Source organism: Rattus norvegicus, chromosome 19 (assembly GCF_021556685.1).
Source record: "Rattus norvegicus strain SHRSP/BbbUtx chromosome 19, alternate assembly SHRSP_T2T, whole genome shotgun sequence".
Lineage (NCBI taxonomy): Eukaryota > Metazoa > Chordata > Mammalia > Rodentia > Muridae > Rattus > Rattus norvegicus.
This window is the reverse complement of record NC_141552.1, coordinates 70,661,639-70,685,349: the sequence shown is the minus strand read 5'-3', so window position 1 is coordinate 70,685,349 and position 23,711 is coordinate 70,661,639. Positions and strand designations below refer to the sequence as shown.

Genomic DNA, 23,711 nt, shown 5'->3' with positions numbered 1-23,711 from the left:
GCTTTTATGTAAATGCTGGGAATATGAACTCAGGTCCTCATGCATATGTGGCAGGCACTTTATTACCAAATCCTTCTCTATAGTCACTGAGTAGGGTAGAGTGCAGTGCAAGGAAACACACAGCCTTGGGCTTTATTCTGAGCACTAAATACTTAGTAGACAAAGATAAGAACAGGGCACACCTACCCCACCTGAGTGCCCAAGGTACCCTCTTTGAGTAGTTGCCTGTCTTTTTAAAGAAACACCACCTGACAATAGACGCACTGTACCTTTTTTAAGCTGAATGTTGAGCCTCTTGCCTACTCTCTTCGTGTTGTACACACTGCCGACACTGGTACTAAGCACATTCGGTGGAGCCAAGGCTGGGGCTGTGGGCGGTTTGGTTGAGGCATGAGCACTATGAGGTAGTCGGGGGTGAGCATCCAGCTGCTCAGGTGGCTGGCTCAGTCTGGGTGCTCTGGGCAACGCCTGAGGCGCATTGTTGGCCACACTCCTGTTGGCCACACAGTGGCTGTCGGGGCTGAAGCGGCCAGGGGAATAGTTGTTCATCTCTCGTTGGGAGAGCTGTTCATACTGCTCCTTGTTCGCTGCAGGGACCACGTGGAACCAAATGACTCGCGCACGCATGGCTTGGCGGAACATATGCTGTGCTCTGGATGTGACAAAGAGTGGAAGATTAGCGAATGAAGGCCAGCAGAGCAGAAGATAACATGAGCTTGATTAAGTATACTAATTAAGCAAAAAGAATCAACAGACTGTTGGAAACGTTCACGAGCCACGTCGCAAGTCCTGATAAAAGCAGGGCGGATTCCCCAAAATACAAGTTTCTTGTTCTGTAAATAAAAATGATAAACCTATCTACGACTGTAGATAAAATACAGAGCCCACACTGTAAATCATCAAGAATGATAAGTGCTGACATATGGGTTCTAGTTCAATACTGAGAGAAATCAAACATAGCTTTCTTTCTTGCAGGTGTTTCCAACCAGCAGCCCATGGGCCATATACATCTTAGGACAGCTATGAGCCAAGTCCAACACATTTATAGATGGCATCAACATATCACAATATCGAAGGCTGGATATACCTGCACAGAGTTATGCCACATAACTAAAAAAGGCACAAAGCATTTCCTTACTAAGGGGTTGTAGAATTTCTAAAGACATACTTTATAGTATACTTATGGAGATAGAGGATAAATTTCTCTGTTTGCAGAAATCTGACAAACACTAAGTCCTGCAAACAGAACCTAGGGATGCACCAATCCTCACTCCCAATCCCCCCAGCCATGAATCTGGGATCCTACCTGTTACGGAGCCCTGAGACCCACGGAAAGGCAGCTACCACTCATGTTGGCCCAGGTCTGTCAACCAAGCAAGAGTGCTAGCCACACCTACCAATTCTAAAATGTTTAATCGTTATTTTCATTTGGATAAGAGCTTCAGTCAGGATAAAGAATGCTCAAGGAAGACACAGTATTATGACTCAGGGAAGCCTTTCTCCTTATTTAAGCCATGAAGGACACGGCTGGACTTCCTGAAAGCAGTGTAACATTGAACTCATAACAATCGGGGGAGGAGGCGCTCCCATGGTTACAGGGCGCTCTAGATATAGATCGGTGGGTGTGGTTACATGAAGTTTGGTTTGATTCTGGATAGAGAACTAGATATCTGCATTAAACGATCTCCTATGGTGCAGTACTCGCAGTACTCAGTAATGCGTCAGAGTACCTCAGCTGAAGGAACTCCATCACCACTGGGGGAGAGGACGGCCATCATCACGGGGGTGGGGTGGGGGAGGGGACGGCCATCATCACGGGGGGGGGTGCACTTACTGCTCAAATCTTCTGTTTCGAAGATCTCCATCGTTAATCCTCACAATGCAGTCATTCTCGTGGAAAAGGTTTTCTTGTTCAGCCTTCCCACCTTTCTCCAACCGCTTCACTAACAACCCCAGTGTTCTGGAACATCAAGAACGTGAGCAGTTACAAGGGGAACATTCCCTCTGCATGCTTTAGCTCTAGTGTGCACGTTCACCAACTCCCTTAAAAGGGGACGGACTAGAGCTCTCAAGTAACACTGGGAGAAACCACAGGAGTCTCAATGATGTGTACAAATTGACCCTTTCGATAATCACCGGAAATCTTTTTCTGACTTGTCAGTATCATCCTTCTGAGACTAAGTGTGTAATAACTCTGTTTCCAGCTGCTTAGGCATCACAGTCTGAATGGGTATGGTCTAATGAACGGCTTTGGCGGGATGCTGCTTCCGTTCAGATGACATGCTGCTGGAATCAACCCCTGTGTTTCACAGCACAGGTCGGGAGGAGCACAGCACAAACCCTCGCTGCTCAGGGTTTGAAGGATAACAGCAAAGTCTTTAGAGGGTCAGAGAGAGAGAGAGAGAAGGAGAGAGCGACAGAAAGAGAGAGATAGAGAGAGACACAGAGAGAGAGAGACAGAGAGACACACACACACAGAGAGAGAGGGGGGAAGACAGAGGAAGACAGAGAGACAGAGAGAAAGAGAGAGGGAGACAGAAAGACACACACAGAAAGAGAGAGAGAAAGAGAGAGAGAGAGAGAGAGAGAGAGGAAGACAGAGAGGAAGACAGAGACAGAGACAGAAACAGAGAGACAGAGAGAGAAAGAGAGAGGGAGACAGAAAGACACACACACACAGAAAGAGAGAGAAAGAGAGAGAGAGAGAGAAAGAAAGAGAGACAGACAGAGACAGAGACACACACACACAGAGAGAAAGACAGAGACAGAGAGACAGAGAGACTTTTCCCTTTACGCATTGAGCAATAGGTCTAAAAATTGGAATTTCAAAACTTGGTGAGTCTCTTCCTTAACTAAGTGATCTGCTGCCATCACACTCTTAATCAAAGGGGGAAAAAAAAACCAAAGCAGGAAAGCGGTTCAAGGAACACCATTTAGCATTTCTCTCATCTGCATTGGTATTCACACTTTAAGAAAGAACGCAAAATGAACTTCGTGGACAAGGAGACAAAGTAAAAAGTCAAAATTATTAATATTCGTGTGGGGGCTTGAATGAAAATGCCCCTACCGGCTCAGGTAGCTGAATGCATGGTCCCCAGTTGTTAGTGCATTTGTGGAGTGTTGTAAAACCCATAGGAGGTGCAACCTAGCTGGAGGAAGAGCACTGAGGGGCAGGCTTTGAGGGCTTACAGCTTTGCCCCACTTCCAGTTCATCGCTCTGCCTCGTCTTTGCAGCTGTAAGTGCCATCTCTCAGCCTCTCGCTCCAGCAGCCTCCAGCCATGCCTCCCACCATGATGGGTTCTTAGTTAGTCCATAAAATAAACTCTTAAAATAATGAAGTCAAAATAAACTTTTGAGCATGAGTCACTTCTGATCCTATTTATCACAGCAATGGAAAAGTAACTCGAAAGTTGGTACCAGAGAGAGGGCAGCGGTCAAGAAGAACCTGACCATGTTGATTCTAGAAGGAATGGGGAAGACTTTAGTACTTTGTACCAGAGAAGCAGCTAAATTCTATAAGCAGAGTTTGAAGGACCATGCCAGACCTCACCCGGCTAAGCATGCAACTTGTGAAAGAGGGCTCGAGAGCTTTTCTAGACGGTCATTCCAAGACAATGATCTGAAGAAAAAAACTGCAGAGTTGATCATGAAACGTCACTGAAGAGTGTCTTTCTAAATTGTCCTTCTGTGTGGCCAACTGCATTAGTAATGCTAATGTATGATAAAATATTGCAAGTTACTGGGCATGGTGGCATATGCCTTTAATCCCAGCACTTGAGAGTTCTACACCAGCCTGATCTATAAAGCGAGTTTCAGGACCTGTTACTTAGAGAAACCCTGCTGAAGGTGGTGGGGGTGTTACGAATCATAAACAAATGACTGACAGAAGAGAAAGGCGGGACATAGGCAGTATGGCGACCGGAGCTTCAGCGGCCACTCCAGATAACAGTAATGCTGGATAACGGGCAGGAGGCTACACCCTGGGAGATAGAGTGACACGTGGTGCCAGGGAGTCAGGAACCGCCTGGACTAAGACGATTGAATTGGCTTCTCCACAATGCTAGGATCATTATCTCCAGAGAATGAACTGATGGAAAGGTCAAGTGCTACAATCTGCAAATGCCTCTCATTGGCTCCGTGGAATGAAAATGAGCAGGAAAGGAACGCGGTGAAAGATCCAAAATCCACCTTCTGAGAAAAGGCCTACGGTCTCGGAAGAACGGAAAGGCGCTCTGACCAATCCACAGGAAGCTGAAGGGCCGGGCACTCTCAATGACCCGGAAGCAGTTGGGTGACTGACGAGACCCATCTGTACGCTACTGACCACCAGCTCTCTCAGAAAAGCAGCACACCCTAGGTTGGTCAGTCTCTCTGTCTCTGTCTATGTCTCTGGTTATCTCTCTCTGTGTTTTGTCTGTTTTTCTGTGACAGAGTTTTACTGTTTAGCCCAGGCTAGCCTCAAACTCAGAGATCCATCTGCCTCTGCCTCCTGAGTGTTGGCATCAATGGTGTGTGTCATCCACCACCTGGCTAGGAATATGTCTCGTAAACTAAACTCATCATCCAGAGTTTATTCCAAAGCAATAGATAGATAGATAGATAGATAGATAGATAGATAGATGGATGGATGGATGGATGGATGGATGGATAGATAGATAGATAGATAGATAGATAGATAGATAGATAGATAGATCATGTTGCTTTATTAGAGCATTATGGGTCTCAGGGCTATGGGCTGTCATGGTTCAGGGTATGCTTTCCTTCTTGGGAGCAACTGCCAGAGATTCGAAGGGGCAACAGCAACCCATCAGGAGCTATGGGAGAAAAGAAGGGCCAGCTCTTAGGGGTGGTTCAAGAATCAGAGCTACCCATGCTGGCTGCACCAAGTCACGTGGTTGAGGAGAGACCCAGTGCTTTATGAGTGAGGCTGGAGAGGTTTATGAAGAAATGACTGCACTGCAGGGTCAGGTGGAAACACGCCTGTGCTCTCCCTGCCGTGTGAACTTCAGGCAGATCTTAAATCAGTCGCAGGCTTTCCAACGAATGAGATTTTCTTTTCTCGTTAGGCTAACATATTTCTCAAACCTACTCTTCTCCTACTGTTCACAACAATGCTTTTTTTTTTCCTTCTCAGGGTAAGGAAGGGGAGAAGGAGGAGGAATTGGGTAGAGAAAGAAGGAAGGAAGGGAGAGAGGGAAGGGCGAGCAGTAAGAAAATATTGTGTCCACCGAGGACAAATCTCAACTACATATCCGTCTTTCCTTAAGCCCTTCTTGCACCGTTGCTGATCAGTCTCTCTCGGGAACAGGAGGAGGCAGCAGCACAGAGAGCAAGCTGCCGGGGGCTGCATCTCTGTGTGTGATTTTGGTTGCATAATTAGAAATTTAACTGCTCAGATTATATTAAGGATTCACCACTACATTTTTACAAGGTTCATTAGCCTAATTATACACTTAATTCAAACAAACTCAGTTGCACATGTTAACATTTTAATTCTAAGTATAAATTATAACCAATGATAAAACCGAAAATAAGTAACAAATGTTTTATTGACATTTAAATTGGCTGAGGAAGTTTTAAGTTCTGCTTTGATAATCTCCACTCCCAGAGCATCCAGTTCAATGGGGGAATGATTATGGTTTATCTTACCAAATCCTGATGCAACACAAGCATGACAGTAAGGGTATGAATGGGGGGGTCCTGGCAAAAAGACGCTGTCAGTTACCCAAGGGGTACACGTGGGAATTATACATGACTCAGAACTGCAGCCACAGAAGGAACGCTTAAAGTTTATAGGCATTTTAGTTAAAATAACAATCCTCGAAGAATGGAGAACTTGTTAAACGTACAAGTATAAAAGTGTTCTTATGTAATACATATCACGTGCGGAGACGTTTACAAAGAAAAGGTTTTAATTAAAAAAGGATTCTTACAAAGACTCCGGAAGAGAGCTTGCCAGCAAGTCTGATGGCCTAGGAGGGATGTCCAGCACAGCCACAAACAAAATAAATAGGTAGGTGTAATGGTTGGGTAAAGTGGACAAAACGTAAATAGAGATGGGGAGTTTCTTCAAATTAAAGAAGAAATTAAACATTATTCTGCTGCTTTAAAAAAAAACCACAATTTTTCTAAAACTGTAAAAAGGACAGAGTCATATTCAACCCAGATATCTGGGCAAGCTCCTAATAAGCCCTCAGTCCAGTAACAGACAGATAGACAGTATGTGGACAAGCCAATCAGTAATAGACTGGGAGATTGAATACAAAAACAGGAGGCACATATTGAGGACGTAAATCGAACATTTGCTTTGGATGCTCTACAGAGGAAAAGGAACAGTGAAGGGGGCATAGATAGCATAAACATAGCTATGTAAACCTTAGCAGAAGGAAGAGCCAAGCTCAGACTTCGCTGGGATATTTAAATGGGTTAGTATGTAACTTTCTAAAGTTACATGCCTGTTATTCATATGTGTATATATGTATGTATACATATATGTGTATGTATAGATTCTTCAGGCAATGTCCATCATTTTGAGGCAAGCCCTCTTACTGGCTTAGAACTTGCAAAGTTGGTTCAGATGGTCAGTGAAGTCCTAGGATCCTGCCCCCGCTTCCACAACACTGGGACTGCAAGCTTACCTCACCACACCTGGCTTGTTTTTTGCATGAGGCCTGAGGATTCAACTCAGGCCCTCCTGTTTGCAGGGTAAGCATTTACCCAACTTTCTACTCCCTTGTCCAGAGGAATAGTTTAGATTTGAGGAAATTATTCAGTATATGTGTCCAAAAGTCAGTTAAATATTTCACTGAATGTTTGAAAAGAAATATGGAATAAATGCAGTTACTGAGAAAAATCAAATGATGGACAATGCCTTAGTCACTGTCCTACTGCTGGGATGAGACACCACAGCCAAGGCAACTTATAGAAGACAGAGTTTATTTGAGTCTGTGACCATAAATAACATGCTAGTAGGCATGCAGGCATGATGCTATTCTAGTAACTGAGAGCTTACACCTTAAGACACAAACACAAGGCGGGGGGGGGGGGAGGGAGGGGGAGAGAGAGAGAGAGAGAGAGAGAGAGAGAGAGAGAGAGAGAGAGAGAGAGAGAGAATGAATAGTGTGTTTTGAAGCAACACGTATCTTCAGATAAAGTCACATTTCCTGATCCTTACCAAGCAGTTTTGACAGCTGGGGATCAAGTATTCAAACATATGAGCCTCTAGGGTCATTCTCAGTCAAACCAGCACAGATGTGTACGTAAAAAGCAAGAAGTAATTAATAAGTAGGCTACCTGCCAATGGAAGCCAGCAGCAGGAAGCTAGAACACTCCAACGCCCACAGACTTCCCCCTCCATGCCAAAACCCTATCTTACCAGGACCCCAGTCACACCCACATAGATTGGAATCTTTCCTAAGTATTCTGATTAAATATCAGACATGAAGGAGAATTTTGGAAGTACATTTTGCCAATCAGATGATAAGCAAATATATTTGATTTACTTTTTACCCCCTTCCCCAAAATTTCTAAGAAGCAGGAGTGTGTATTTGTTAGAAATAATTCACAGAGCAAAAAGAGAGGCTTCCCTATTATACAGTGAGTAAATAAGAAAACATAGGTTTGTAAAAGAAGCAGGAAGCAGCAACAGAAGCAATTTATGTATAACATATGGTCAACTGTAGGCCCATTCAGGCCATGAGCCACACTCTGCCAGCATGAGGATGTCAGGTTCCCTAGAGGTGGAGTTGTGGACCGGCTGTCATGGGTGCAGAGAACAGAATGCTTGACTCTGCAAGAGGGGCAGGTGCTCTTAAGCACCGAGCCATCTCTCCAGGAAGTTATCCAGAAGAGAAATTGCTGTGACATTTTGTTTCTATGTGGGTTTACATATATGTGCATGGCGTTGTGGGGGTCAGAGGGCAACCCCGTGGAGCCAGGTCTCTTTTTCCAACATGTGGGCTCCAGCTCACATGAACACAGGTTTTCAGGTTGGCAGTCGACAACTTTCCTTGCTGAGCCACCTTTCCGGCTCCTGGTTCTATTTTATTAACAAATGCTTTCACACCACAGCACAAACAGCCACTTTTGTGGTGTATATTTGATCCGTGATTTCTTTAACTCTAGCAGTAGAACCAATAGATTCCACCTTTAGAAACCACTTCAAGGCCTTATATTTCAAAATAACATAAAATTATAATACCCCCCAAAAGACTCCTTAAATAAAATTACCCAATAACTGCCTATAAGTTGCATAAGAAAATTTAGTTGGTGGTGGCACATGTCTAGTCCCAGCAATCAGGAAGCAGAGTTTTGTCTGGCCTCTTGTGAGTTTGAGGACAACCTGGTCTACAGAGCAAGTTCCAGGACAGCCAAGGCTACACAGAGAAAGCCTGTCTCAAACCCCTCCCCCTCAAAATAAAAGGGTAGCATGAAGTAATGAATGAAAAAAGACCCCGAAACCAGGCTATTCTATACTATGGATGCTATGGGTGTGTGTTACACACACTTGGGTTCACTGGGAAGGAGTCGGAAGATGTATTACAAAGATAGACTGTGGAGCCCACGTCAGGCTTTGCAGTAGCATCTTCTGACACACCGCGGTTCAGATGACTGACTCTCCGTCTCCCAACCAGTTGTTCACTCTTGTGTGAGCACCTACGGAATGCCCTCTAGGAATCACTACCTTTCCAAAACAACATCTCCAGGACAAATCCCTTGATTCCTTCAAGGAATGGGTCAAGCATATAGAACTTTCAGGGGCCTTGCATGGCCACCGACATTCAGTGGTCTCACGTCTTTTGAATCCCTATAGCGTGTGGATGGTACCTTTTAATACACATTTCTCAAGTCCATCAAAGGACATAAAAATATGACAATTTCGTAAGTTTGGTCAATGATTTTGTATCTTGTTTTGTATGGATTTATACTATAATCCTATTTCTATATCATTGGAAAGTCTCTGAAAATCTGTCAAATAATCCCATGGTCAGGGTTACCATTACTATTCTTTTATTTTTAATTTTGTGTGACAGGTTCCCATCACAAAGCCCAGGTTGGACATGAGTTTAAGATCCTCCCCACGTCTGCCATCACCGTTGGTCCGCAGTTTCATTTCACCAAGGATTTTGAACTAATAGCTCTGAATAGTTCTTAGAACTAAAAAGAACCGATAAAATAGCCAAATTCTGTCAAACGATGTCATAGTTACTCGTTATAAATGTCTTGAAGGTATTTGCATTTGTGACTTAATAAAGCTGTTTGTCATGTGAGAAGGGAAAGGAGATAACAGATGTAAAGAGAAAGTGTTTGAAAATAATGAGACTGGGTACGCTCGCCACTTTTGTTAAGTTCCCATAAAGACACTTAAGACACACAGCATCCCGGAGAAGGTGACCCTGTGGACTTTTCTACCATGTCTCTGTCTCGTCTAGAGTCAGTCATCCAAGGTAGAGTTGGAAGATGAGCCATCCTTAATGCTGCTGCTGAAGGCCCAACGCTCAACCACCACAAAAAATAGCGTTCTAAAGAGCAGGCCTCGCAAGGTCAGAAATGAAGCTGTCACTGCAGAGAAGCTGTAAAGCTCTCTCCAACCCAAAGCTCTCTCGCATTTTAAATTACTGTTTCCCTTCACTACATAGGACGTCTGAAGCAGCCTAGGAATGTCCATCCTCTATGCATAATTCACATGCTGAATTAGACTGAAACTCTAAATAGGAAAGCAAAGTTTACACGTATATATCATCTCTATAAAAATAAGCATTCTGGGGCAGTCATTCAATTAGTTAAGTCCCTGAATTTGAGAGGCCAGGAGGCCAAGTGAAATTTCCATGCAAACTATTCTCAGAGATTTCAATGTACATGCATGTACTGCCGTGTTTCCACTAAAGAACATGTGATTTCCCCTTGCCTGCTACATCACATATTACTTTCAGCTTGACTGCTTAATCTCCCTGAGATCCCAGAGCTGCCATCACGTTTAAAATCATCCTCCACCCACAGTCAGACTCAGTTTCCAAATCCAGACACCGCTTCTTTACCAGCTCCCAGATCACCCACCATCTGACTATAGCGAATCCCTGGAGAAAAAAAAATGGTGTCTGTTCATCTCGTTTGGGATGCCTGCTACCCTCATCATACAGTGATGAATGTCTCACAGGGTTTCTGATGGCGAAATGTGGCGTTCCACTGATCTTTGTTTCCCGGCACTCACCATTCTCATTGCAAGGTGAGGGCCCCTCAGGATGTCTGAGGGAACAGAAAGGACCAATTTCAAGCATTCCTGGAATCTACACTCCTGAAGATGGGACCCTTGGGCCTGAACTACTACATCCGTCTCTCCCAATGCCACCCAAGCCCAAAGAGCTGGCAGCATCAGGTTCATTTAGAAGACTGTAGAGCCTGCACACAAGTAGAATGAAAACCAAGCCCTTCTATCCTGTCACCACCAGAAAGCTGGCGATAACCAGCAATGACTAATGATGGGTCTGCTGTTCCTAGATCCAGGTCTTTGTTCCGTAATTCTCCTCATCAAGAGTCAAACTGGAAGGAATTAAAAAAATGACTCAGCTCTAGATTTGTGAGTTCTGCAGAAGAATTTGTTTGTTTACTTGATTGGGTTCCGTGCATCCAAACTCAACACCATGGCAACCACCAACTGTGGTGGGCTTTGCAACATTTTTCTGAACTCATCCTACTGGCAGGTTTATTTCTGTTTTCTCCTTTTGCTTTAGGCTTGTCATCTGTTTATTTTGTCCTGATGTCTTCTCACAGTGAGGTGGGAAATGTGTAACGCAAGACAGAAAGTAACACTTCCGCAATACAAATGCTGGTAGAATGCTGGCACGTACGCAGTCATCTTGCTTGCGATGAATTACGGCTCACAAGCAGTTTCAGACACAGCGGCCCCCGGGAAGCTATGACCCAGCGATTTTTTTTTTTATTTTAAACTTTCTCAAGCTTCGTTTGAGATAATCCTAAATAATATCTTTAAAAGGAAATAAAGGCAAGGTACCTTTGAAAATAATTACTTAACTGAAAGTTCTTTGAAGATTTTTTTAATGTCTTCCCAGAGTTTAAGATAAAAATAAAAGAGAAAAAAGGAAAAAGGGAATGAATAAAAATCCCACTCAAAATTCAGGGTAAATTTTATACTGATCTACAAGGTACTGCATTTATGGTATTTCAAAAGAATATTAATAAACTCAACTTTCAGCTTCAAGTTGATCCACAATCTATGTTGTTGTTTTTTTTTTTTTTAACCAAAGGAAAACATAAATCTGAACTTTGCAGTCCTCATGACTAGTAGGAAAGCACTACAACCGGTCAAAGATTTAGAATTATAACATATGTCTGGCTCTATGCTACTTCATGCTCTGCCTTCTAGAACACACCGGATAACAGTTTTAGCACATTGTGGCTGGCTCTCTGTCACTGGCCTGGGATCTCACTGTTTTGCATTCAGATCCTCAGTCTCTAGCCTCAATTCAAAATGACCGTCCTGGGCTTTCGTAACTAACGAATGTTCTCAGCTCTGAGTTCTTGGTCACAGGTCTCCTGTGCCAAGGGTGTTTCCTACTGTGTGTTCCAGGTTCTCAGCCACTGGTCTGCGTTTTGGTCACCAGTTATGGCCCTTCTTGCCTATTCTTATTTCCTGTTGTTGCCTTGCATTCCTAGTCACAGGGTAGGCTCCTACTCCTTCATTCTCTGATACTGGTATAAGGATACTTGACAATTTTTTCCTACCAAGGAGGAAAAAAAAATGCTGAAATACTATTAAAAGAATAGAGTGAGAACAATAAAAGTTGGTTAAGGGGTTCAAAAACAAAGCATAAACATGTTTCACCAGCTCATCACAAACTGAACAAGGAGAGGGATATCACACATGAATAGAAAGCACCCTACCTGGCCCAGGTACCCACCCATCAAGCATTAAGACAAAGACTAATCATATATACTATATAATTTTACTTACAATAATTTATATATAAACCTATAACATCTTTAATAACCTATAACATATAAGTATAATTTCTAACAGTTAAAAATAAATTATTCATAATAATTAATCATTATATTAATTAGTTAATTAACTATATAAAAGAAAAACAACACTATTTGAATATATTAAAGTCCCCCAAATAATCTTTACTTCATGGTTGGGGGCAGCAGGGAGAATCAAGACTGCTTATTTAACATTTGTAGCCTTTACCAAATCACATTCTTTGTAGTACTGAGGTTGAAAATAACAGCACCGTATCTGGTACAGTGAGCATTTGGAGATTAAAATCAACTCGCAGAGCTTTCTAAGGAATTTTTTAAAAACCCATCAGTGTCTGACATAATTGCAGAAATGAGCTAATAAGTACAAATTTCAAACAAATTCCCACCTAAGATATCCAGCTAATTTTTATCGTATGATTCTTTTTTCAGATAATTACTGTAGCTCTCGGGGGGTGGGGGGGTTGTAAATCGAGGCATGGTTGTCACTTTGCAACAGAGTCCACAAGTACCAAGATGTGCTAAATGGTGAGCTGGTTAATATAATCTGAACCTATGGGTCTTTCTTGTACATAGAAACTTCCCCGGTCAGGCTGTGTGTATTCTGCTGACATATTTATAACGAAAGCAAGCAGCCGACCCTGGTGAAAACCCTTCCATTACGCATGTGAGAGGTCAACACAGAAAACAGTGGACATTACGACAATAAAAAACCTGCAAGATACGTTACCTGCCGCCTCGAGCACTGAAAGGCACTACATGGATTCCCAGGGGCCCTCCATCGTTGGGGACTTGTACGAGCTTTACCATATCACTGTGAGACAATGATGAATGAGGGAGCATGAACATGGACTGTCAACAAACCCAAACAGAAACACAACAAAACCAAAAACAGACACACAACAACAAAAAAGAACAAAACAAAAATTTTGGACGGACAGGCGACAGGCGCGCACGTACACACTCGAGAATGCAAGCGTGGTGATGGAGGCAACGCCAAAGTCCACCCACCTGAATGCTAGTCTGATGGCACGGAGAGAGCGGTCGTCAGAGATGGCTACTTTAAAAGGGGCATGGAAGGTCCTTTCTGTTCTGAGCAATATGACTTCATGCTTTGGAGATCAAGCACCTTGACATCACTGGACACTCTCCACCCCAATAGCTAACTTGTGAACTCTAAGGTTAGCTAAATGCAGGCATGGTGCACGCAGGGCAGATGGCAATTTACACCGTGCTCCAGTGCATGTCACTTCATCCTTCCAGTAACCCAGTAAGGCCACACAGCGCTTGCTCCTACAGGTTGACCGTCCAGAGGAGACTGCTAGTGACCTCACGGCTCAGTATGATGATCCAGTCTCCATGTCCTTAGCTGCAGAGAACTGTGAGGGTGGTTTATGAAGCGTGTTCTCTCGGTCCAGTGGACCCACCAAGACCAAATGCTTCTTCTGTTTGCAGCTGATCTTTAAAGCTATGAAACACATTCCACGAACTAGCACGAAGCTAGCTGCTTCTGAGCTACTGAACTTAATGTGGTGGTTGGTAGTTGACATTACCAAAGCCACTTCCGTGATCTTTACTGTTGGCGCTGCCTCGAGATCAATGAAAATGATAATATGGAGAAGGTACATTTCTAAACTACATGAGAGGTTTTGCTCCCCTTGCAGACTTTTTTAACATTACACACATGTTCAGAGAGCTGCATGTATATTAATCTATATTTTGAAATAGAATGTCAATTAAATATCTATCATAATCAATTTGGAAAACAGTAAGTTGTTACTGTTGGGTCTGACAGGAATCACAATGTAGTTTTTATGTAAAAAAAAATGCCAAATTTTGAAATATATTTCTTATATAAGTGGTTGATGATAGCATATACACTATGAATATCTCACTTATATAGAGAATAAGTGCAGTTAACAATAGAGATAGCCAACAAAGCAGAATCATGTATATAGGTTAATTACATATCCTAGTTAAATTAAAAGTCTGGTATGGTGGTTTATGCCTATAATCTCAGAATTCAGGAAGCTGAAGAAAGAGATGGCTGTATCTTTGAGACCAGCCTAGGCTATAAAGGGAGGCCTTTCTCTAAAGGAACGGACATATTTGTCCACACAGCTAAAATGTTTACTAAAGTAACATTATGTATGTCATTTTCCTGCTATATAAAAATCACATTTCTAAATCGCTACTACTATTTAAGCATTTGCATCTCAATTAGGAAGAACATTATTTTAATGGATTTATTTTAGCTTGCTTTCTCTCTTTGAAAAAAAATGTGGTACCCCAAACACCTCTTAAATAAAAATATTAGAAATGGTGGTGATTGTATCTGTAAATACATTGTATCTGGCACCCCAAACACCTCTTAAGTAGAAACATCAGAAATGCTGATGATTGTATCTGTAAATACATTGTATCAAAGCCTGTTCAATCTCACTGTGAATGTTCCCAGCATCCGGAAGAATAAGAGAACACTGAATTAAGCTCATTAATAGTGCTGTCTTTACCCCACACTTAGACCAAAAAGTCACAGAAGAGATCAGTAAGACTGTTCTCCCTGCTCCAGTCTACCAGGGGGAGGCACTGAGAGCAGTCTTCGCTGTAAGTATGCTAATATCCGAGCTCTAAAACTGTGAAGTAGCAGAAAGCTAAAATCATGTTCTGGACTTCTACACTATGACATTCATCATGCCATCAAGTATCTTCATGGACCCTGTTTCTTCAACTCGATTGTGTACATGCACGTGCTTGTGTGTATGTGACCAGTGCATACGTTATCTAACTAATTTCTAATATTAAAATATTTCATCATTAACTTTAATTATTAATAGGATAAATATCTTTCTTATTTCCCAAACTTGAACAGATGATCAACATACAGACAGGTAAAGCAATCCGAAAACAGTTACAACGTTTACAGAGCTGTTAACATGACAGACATCTTCAATCAAATACTGTGTTATTCTAATTTAGTAGTTTTTGCAAAGGCATGGAACCCTGGGAGGGCACATATGAACGTCCACGCCTCGCTGCTTACAGGACATCACACATGAAGGATGTTCTGGGTGAACATGAAGCAGTACAGGCATAGCTTTTACCTAAGCACAAACATTCTGCACACCATATGCTTTAGAACATCTGCAGCAGTAATGATGCCGCACATACACAGTAAAAAAATAAATAAATAAATAAAAAATAAAGATGAGGCAGAGCCATGGGACTTACTCGAGGGAAAAGTTGGGCATATTCTCCAGTCCAGTATCAGCATGTCCAACCGGCTCCACTCGGCTGCTGTCTTCTTCTGTGCCTTCCTCGTCCTAGAAGCAGCATGACAAAGAAAAGCATGCTGGGTTAGGAAGCTGAGAAGCACTAAGATCCCGTTAAAAGGTCTTTTGTCCAGGAACGCGGGGTTTGGGGGCACTTAGGTGGTTAAGAGAGAAATGCTTTCCTGAACAAGTGAGGAAGAGTCTCAAGAGTCGGTATGTCCCAGGAGGTCAACAGAGACTCCCAGGAGAGGGAAAGAAAACTGAACTGTAATTAATGCAAATTTCTTTATTTTGTTATTTATGTGTCGCTTTTTTGAATGTATGTTTTAGGCAGTAATTATATTGCTGCAATGTTGTGATATATTTGTTAAGTGAATGCATTTACATTTACAGCCTAAAACGCTTCAATGACCAAAACAGTTGGGGTGCTAATAGACCATGATCACCACACTGAAGACATGGATAGCAAAGTCTTCCCCTCTATCACCTACTAACTCAGCTTGTCAGGATGAAAACTTAGTAGGAAAACTTCCAAGTCTACAATCCTTTCTCCAGGGAGGCTTCTCAAAGCGCATCCCTAAGCAGCTAACTTGAGTTCCTTGTGCCTCTCACAGGATAGAAGTCTTGGTTACAGACTCTTATCTGTATAGGGGCACACAGCAAAACCTAAGGCAAGGGGGAAAACAAACACATCTGTGTGTATAGCCCTCATCCTTGCACACCACCTTTGAAAATGCACTATTGTGTCACCGATATTGTTCAGTATGTTTGTATTCCAAAAGACGAAGTGGGATAAATGTGGTCGCTTGCATAAATAAGTAAAATACAACCTACCCGAAAGTCCTCCTTTTCTGATCATCTTGACTGATGTTTTTCTATTAAAGAGTTTGCTAATCAACCCTCCCTTGACTCGTTGAGACCTCCCGAATAGTGATGAACATGAATGATTGTTATTGGTGTTCTAAATCAACAAACTTACAAAAGACTCATTTTCCAAATGCAATGGTTCAGAGGACCATGTATATTTCAGCTTCAGTGAACTGTCTGGCAACAATAGCAGACTCTGTAAAATCTTGTTAATCAAAGCAAAACTAGCCCTAGCAATCTCTGGGGTTCTCTAAAGGGAGCTCTTAGGTATAGCTTAATTGATCTACTCCTATGCTTATAAAAATAATGAGGTACACATATAATTTTATATTTATCTTTCTATTCTTTTGTTTATTTGTTTGTTTTGCTATGAATGCATTAAACCAACTGCACTAGGAAAGGGGTCAGTGAAGAAGATGAAGAACATTCTGTTTTATTTGGGATGGAGGGGGGGTCTCATACTCTAGGCTGGCCTCAAACTTGCTTCACTGCTAAATTCTCAATTCCCTTGCCTGTGGTGGGATCACAAATACATGGGACCATGGCTGGCAAATTTCCTCTTTTGTTTTTCCATGTAACTTAGCTCGTGAATATACATATATATATATATATATATATATATATAATACACACACACACACACACAGACACACACAGACACACACACACACACACACACATACACACACACACACACACACACACAAAATGATAAATCTCCAAACCAAATAAGCTCATGCAAGGAAAACACAACTCAACTAATATGAGTACAAGCTGCGGCCTAGACTGGGCAGATCTGCCCTACACTACTCTATTCCCAGCTATGAGATCCCTTATAACTTGCGGTTTCTCTAGGCCATGTGCTTCAGCTCCATTTTCCTTCTACCTCCTCTTCTCCTCTCTTCATCTGCCTCTCCTCCTCTTCACTCCACCTCCTCCTCCTTTCTCTCCCTCTTTCTCTAAAACCTTTTGTTCCCCTTTTCCCTTCCACTGCCCAATCGCCTGTTCTAACCTTCATTTTACAAGTTAAAATGGGAAGAAGGTTCACATGAAGTCACCTGAGTACATGATTCACTCCTCCTACAAGGCAGCCCCTCTTGGGGAACCGGAAGTAGCACCAACATGAAAACAGCACCAGGGCAATTCACAATATGCACACACACACACACGCACGCACACACACACACACACACATCTTCTGCTCTGCTGTAGCATGCATCCCAGGAGTAGCCGACACACCCATGCATCCTGCACGCCCTGCACTGAGGAGCTGGCTGCTTGAAGATTGATGCTCCTGCGCTTTGAGAGGCTCTAATATATACTTCTTAACCATCTATCTCTCTTAAGCACCAGCACATAATACATCTCAAAGGTTAACAGCATCTTGAACCTGCCTAAGAACAGCACTTTGAATGTAAACACGAACTCCCTAAATGATGCTTCTCCATTGGGAGCTGGAAGGTGGAGAGGTGGCAGGATTGTTTATAAGCCAGATGTAAGGGGGAAAAAAAATGATCTCGCGGGTTAAAGACACTTTGTTCTAAGATCTATTAATAGTTTATGCGCCACTGAAATGTCACCAAGACGTATCTCCCACTGAAACACCTACGTGGCAACAGGAAATCTGACACATAAAGGATGCCCCAACTACAGAGACGTACCAGGAAGAGGCGATTTACAGAGTTATTTCCCTACAGTCGGTGCCCCAGGTCCCCAAGCATGGAAGGGGCTCTGGAGACCTGTGTATGGTATTTAGCTTGGGTTACTTCCTCACATGAGGCTGTGCTCAGTAGCTGGGGCAACCACAGCTCAGCGTCTTTTACATGGGTCAGCATCAGTTACTACACCATTTCGGTTTGCCTTGTAGGTTTTAAAAGCCGCGTACACACAAGTACACATAAAACTAAATACTGCATCCCACTGTAACCATAAAAAAATTAAGTCCAGCTATTATACAATCAATATTTAAAGACTATCAACGCTAATTAAAGCTAGATACTAGTAAGGACCTTCCGGATGCAGTTTCTCACCCCTCTATTTTAGTTAAGAATGTAGGGGTTGAAATCTCAGGCTGAGGTGTTAAAACACTGGAGGGCGGTGCTGAGAAAGGGAAGGTGACTACTTCTCTGTCTCTGTGTCTTCTGAAAGCTGGGAACAGAAGAGACATGATTCCCTCTGGAATAGATGGTCCACAACTATGATGACCTGTACCCCGGTTTAGCATGGTGTTTGAACACTATACCTGCCAAAAAGGGCAATTTACATCTGTTATCAAAACCAAGAACCAGGGGCTATGGAGATGGTAAGGTGCATTTCTTGCTTGTTCAGAGGACCTGCGTTTGGCTCCCAGCATAGACATCTAATTAAACAACCATCTGTAATCCCAGAAACAGGAGATATGAAACTTCTGGCTACCTACACTCATTCATGCACATTCTCCTACAGAAATACTTAAACAGGCAAATAACTAAAATAATAAAAAAATAAATCTTACAAAAAAAAAAAACCCAAGAACTTAATACAGGAAATACATACACCTTGACGAATATTTTAGATTTTAGGGTGATTAGATATCGATATGACACGTCTAAAATTGTAACTTTTTTACTTTATGTGTATGGGTGTATGCTTATATGAGTTTATGCATTACCATGGAGGCCAGAAGAAGGCATCAGGTATCTTGGAATTAAAGTTACAGTTGGTTGTGAGCATCTGCATGGATGCTGGGAACTGAACCCCAGTTTCCTGCATGAGCAGCTAGTGCTCTTAAGCACTGAGCCATCTCTCTGGTCCCTAATACATCTTATTAAATAACAGTGAGCTTGCCTCCTGTTCTTCATCCGTCCTTCTGCATGCCTTGCAAAATGGTTTAATACAAACAAACTGCCCATTCGATTACATGAAAATCCACACTTGGGAAACTTGCATAGCACCTGATGTTTATTGTGCTTTGCTGAACACACAGATTTTCATCGTGAATTGCTTCTGGGGATGAGAAAAAGCCAACACACACACACACACACACACACACACCACACACACCACACACACACACATACACATACACACACACATACACCACACACACACACCACACACACACCACACCCACATATACACACAGACACCACACACACACCACACACACACATACACACCACACACACACACACCACGCACACACATATACACACACACACCACACACACACACCACACACCGCACACACACACACCACACACACCACACACACATATACACACACACACCACACGCACACCACACACACACACATACACCACACACCGCACACACACACACCACACACACCACACACACATATACACACACACACACACCACACACACACACACACACACACACACACACTCAGGTGGAAGAAGAAAACACTGTGTATTACTAGTAAGGGAAATATTTCAAAGAGAAAGTAAATGCCAACAACTGTGGTTTTATCATGAATCTATACACAGTTATGACATGCTGTGTGTTAGCAATCAAAAGAACTGTGGCAGCTGTGACCCGAGCTCCTCCAAAGCTTGCAGGTGTGCCTACAGTACCATAACAGACCCTACTAGAAGATGCAGGGCTAGTGGAAGACAGAAGAAAACCACGATCGATCGTAGTGTCAAAGCCAGTCTGCTCCTTACCCATAGAAGCCAGGAGGCTTCTGCAAGCTAGCAGGAGGTGGGGGATGCTGCCAAGCAGAAAACCGAGAACAACAGGCAAGTTTACTGTGGCTACAGAGGGAGACACTACCTATGTCCAAAGCTGTATCCTGTGCAGACACCCTCAAAACAAGGCTGTACAGAGATGACCACGGGGATCCGTCCTCACATCATATGCTACCATTACAGCTAACGTATGAATGAAAGCCCGAAAGTCAAGTGTGCATGTGTAAAGACTATATTTTCAGACAGCTAAGGTCTTCATCCTCTGTGGACCTTTCTTTAGGCACTTGTTTATCACTGCGGTGCAGCAAAACCCTAGAAACTCAAAGCAAAGGATAGTACCACAGAGTCTTAGATGGAGGTGAGGGAACAGCTCAAGGAAGGAGAAACCAGCTCGAACTGGAGACAGTATCTGAAAGAAGGTTTCCCCACAAGGGAAGAAAATAGTAATCATTCCGATTTTAAAAAATAACTTGGACAAAATCAGACATTTAAACAATTTCAGTGGGGCAGCATTTCTCAACTTGGGGTCACGACCACTTTGGGGGTCAACCGAGACTTTCACAGGGGTCACTTCAGACCATCTGCACATCAGATATTTGCATTACGATTTATAACAGTAGCAAAACTATAGTTAGGAAGTGGCAACGGAAATGACTTTACAGTTGGGGTCGGCACAACGCGAGGAACTGTTAAAGGGTTGCAGCATCAGGATGACTGAGAACCAACGCAAGGGAGAAGGGGAATTGGAAGGAAGATTCATATTTGCAAAATTAACACTTCTGAAGGAAAAGAAACTAGCTTCTAGAAAGCATGAAAGGGAATAAATTTATCAAGGCACCAGTTACTAAAACTATGCACAGACCTTACCCTGCTGTGTAATGTACTGACTGAACCTGAGGGTGGGAGAGGGGACTACGGGGACCAGGGGCAGAGCTAATCAAACACTGGCGCTGTGTCTACCACAGCTCTGAACTGGAGTCCTGAGATGATAGAGGCGGGAAAGAAAAGCAGCCCCAATAGTAGCATGGTCTCCAATATTCCATTCCGGGGAATCCATGGATTCTGGGAAGAGGAGGACATTAAGACGTGAGAGGCAATGGGAAGGCTCCCTTCTCCATCTCTAATTTTATTATCTGGGGAAGGGGGCAACTCTCTCCCTGCTTTAGTTTGGCTAAAGGTTTTTCAATCTAGGAAACAAAATCTAACAACAACAACAACAACAACAAAATCTAATTTAAACACTCTCCACAGACAGGACTAAGTTGCAGGATCCTATAAAACAAAAGCTTCTGTAGAGTTAACAGTGGCCAACGGTCGCCTTTCGATAGCTGACCAGAATAACATACCCCTGGGTTTGCAATGAACACCAATGATAAGTACCATGATTCAGGGATAGTTGAACAGAAAGCATCCTGTGACGTGAACAAATCTGTCTTCTATCAATATCATCTAGATACTCAGTTTAACTGGGAAAGTTCTTTAAAATGTTTCACCACTAGGCGTGGTGCTACACACCTGTATCCCAGCATTCCAAACTCATTCCAACTACGTAGTGAGAACCTTTCTGTTAAAAAGAAAAAATGAAAACTTTAAACACACACACACACACACACACACACACACACACACACACACACACACGAGAGAGAGAGAGAGAGAGAGAGAGAGAGAGAGAGAGAGAGAGAGAGAGAGAAAAGATTAAAAACAAATATGTATTACAATTGTTTTTTGGAGAGAGCAAGACACAAATATTCACCACCTTACTTAGAGTGTGGGTTTTCACTCCAAAATGTCAAATTTTCCTTGCTTTGAGACCTTTTTTATCTCCAGTCTATGGCAAACTCGAGGCTGACCCAGAATATATGACTCCATGTCTCAAATAAATAAATAACCTTTAAGAGTTGAAGATCGATGTGCTGAGGTTTAAAGCAACGAAATAAAAATGAAACAAAACAGACGGCTGGCAGGACGGCTCGGCAGGAAGGCCTTGACGACAAGCTGGACAGCCTGGGTTTGATGCTTGAAACTCACGTGGTGGACGGGCAAAGGACTCCTCTATGTTGTTCTCTGGTGTTGATATGTGTGCTCCCAACATGCATGCACACATTAAATAATAAACATTAAAAAAATCTAATGAAGACATTTAAATCAGTGACGAAAATTCTTAAGGAAATACTGCGGCTGAGAAGAGCAGCTCCTTAAAAAACAATCTTCAAATTTTAAAAACACACATTTCAATCACAGTGCCAAATGTTTTACACACACACACACACACACACACACACACACACACACAGAGAGAGAGAGAGAGAGAGAGAGAGAGAGAGCCAATTGCTAGCCTGACTGATGACTTGGCAGCCCTGGTTAAAACTCTCAATGTCCATGTAAGCCTTAGCACAACCCTTTGCAGTAACTAGAAGAGCCGACACATAGTATCTTTACACAGCAAGACGAACCTGCAGACCCGTGGCGAGCTCCTAATTGCCTGTAGAGTTGAGCCATCGCTGACAGTGCGAAAGTTTCGTTAAGGTTTTCTGAGTACTCTATATGATATTGGGCCCTTCTGTGCAGTGGTATACAGGAACAAGCCGGGGGAGAAGCCCTGCCTCTGCTTTGGTCTACTTATTTGCTAAGCCCGAAAGGTGTCTGCTTCCTAAGCCCTAAATCCTGCTTTCTTAATGGGAATACAGGAAACAGCAGTTCTAACCGTTTCACCACAATCAGCCAGTGATGGAATCATGGAAAATACTTTGTGGAAAATAAAATAGCTGGGGAAAGATAGAGAGAACCTGTTCTCTCAACCTTCAAAGAAGAGCTCCAAAAACCACAAGCGTTTCTACAGTTAGTTGCTCCTCACAGAGAGGGAAAATCTGGTCTGGACAGCATTCCTCCCCCTTGCAGAGGCAGAACTATAGTCTACTGCATTTAAGTTCTACCATTTCCCCATGCTTCTACCTCGTTTTTCTATTTGTGGGACGTGACCCAGAGTTGTCACGAAATGAACATGACCCAAAGACACTGGCCAGTGTAGGTAGAGGATCTGTGAGAAAATCAAATTCATGACTGGGAAAAAAAAACAAAATACAAATTAAGTTCTGATCATGCAATAAGTTTGCTTCTGTATAAAGTAAGAATTTCTATTAAGTTGTCTTTGAGGAGTTTCGCTGTAAGGAAAGCAGATAAATAGCGACAGTCAGAGGTAGCTCAGGAATGACCCTGGGCATGGTGGTAACATTGCAATGGATCTTACCGTTTCCTACAGCACGGTGTTCTCAGAGTGAACAGAAGTCCTTTAGAAACTGAGGGCTTTTATTTATTTAAAGCCCACCACAGCTTTGCAAATCTCCTTTTGTACTCAGATACAGCTGCACTGCAGTTTCTCTAGAAGGCAACTTTGTTACCAGCCAAAGACTCAGAAAGTAAGCAGGGCAGGGGAGGAAGGTTCCTGGCACTGTTGTCTTAGTTACCAGGAGACACAGGTTGATAGGGAAGGGCCAATTGGTGGACTGAATGAAATTATCAGACAGAAATTGATACAAGGGAGGGAGCCATAGCTGTGACAGACCTCACCATAGTTTCTCCTCTACCTCCTTGTTCTCCTCCTCCTCATCCTCCTCCCCCTCCTCCCCACTTCCCTCCCTCGGTTTTCTTTTTAAAAATAAGGAAGACTCTGGGAATTTGGATAAGAAAAGTGGTTAAATGCCGTAAGCAGAATTTAATGGGCCATTCTCATCAGAGCTGGGAAGAGAGAGGTACTGAGAGCCATGTGGAAGTCCAGGCTCCTGAGATTTTAGAAGGAACAACATTCATGACTGGCTAGGGACCATTCCTGTGATATTATGGCAGAGAATGTGGCTGCTTTCTGCTCTAGTCCTAAGAATT

General features: G+C 42.8%; 1 protein-coding gene across 30 annotated transcripts in view; it reads right to left on the bottom strand.

Annotated features, from left to right (window-relative positions):
* Positions 1 to 23,711, bottom strand: part of Pard3 (par-3 family cell polarity regulator) — a 549,750-nt gene that overhangs the window by 243,214 nt on the left and 282,825 nt on the right. For 19 of the 30 annotated variants that reach the window (XM_087595246.1, XM_087595248.1, XM_087595247.1 and 16 more), the window contains 4 exons: positions 15,230 to 15,321; positions 12,729 to 12,812; positions 1,835 to 1,960; positions 270 to 652 (listed from right to left, as the gene is read on the bottom strand). In XM_087595246.1, the coding sequence (XP_087451372.1) occupies positions 270 to 652; positions 1,835 to 1,960; positions 12,729 to 12,812; positions 15,230 to 15,321 (685 nt within the window). The remainder of the gene's footprint in view (positions 1 to 269; positions 653 to 1,834; positions 1,961 to 12,728; positions 12,813 to 15,229; positions 15,322 to 23,711) is intronic. The other 11 variants (XM_087595250.1, XM_087595253.1, XM_087595252.1 and 8 more) reach the window with 1 other exon arrangement.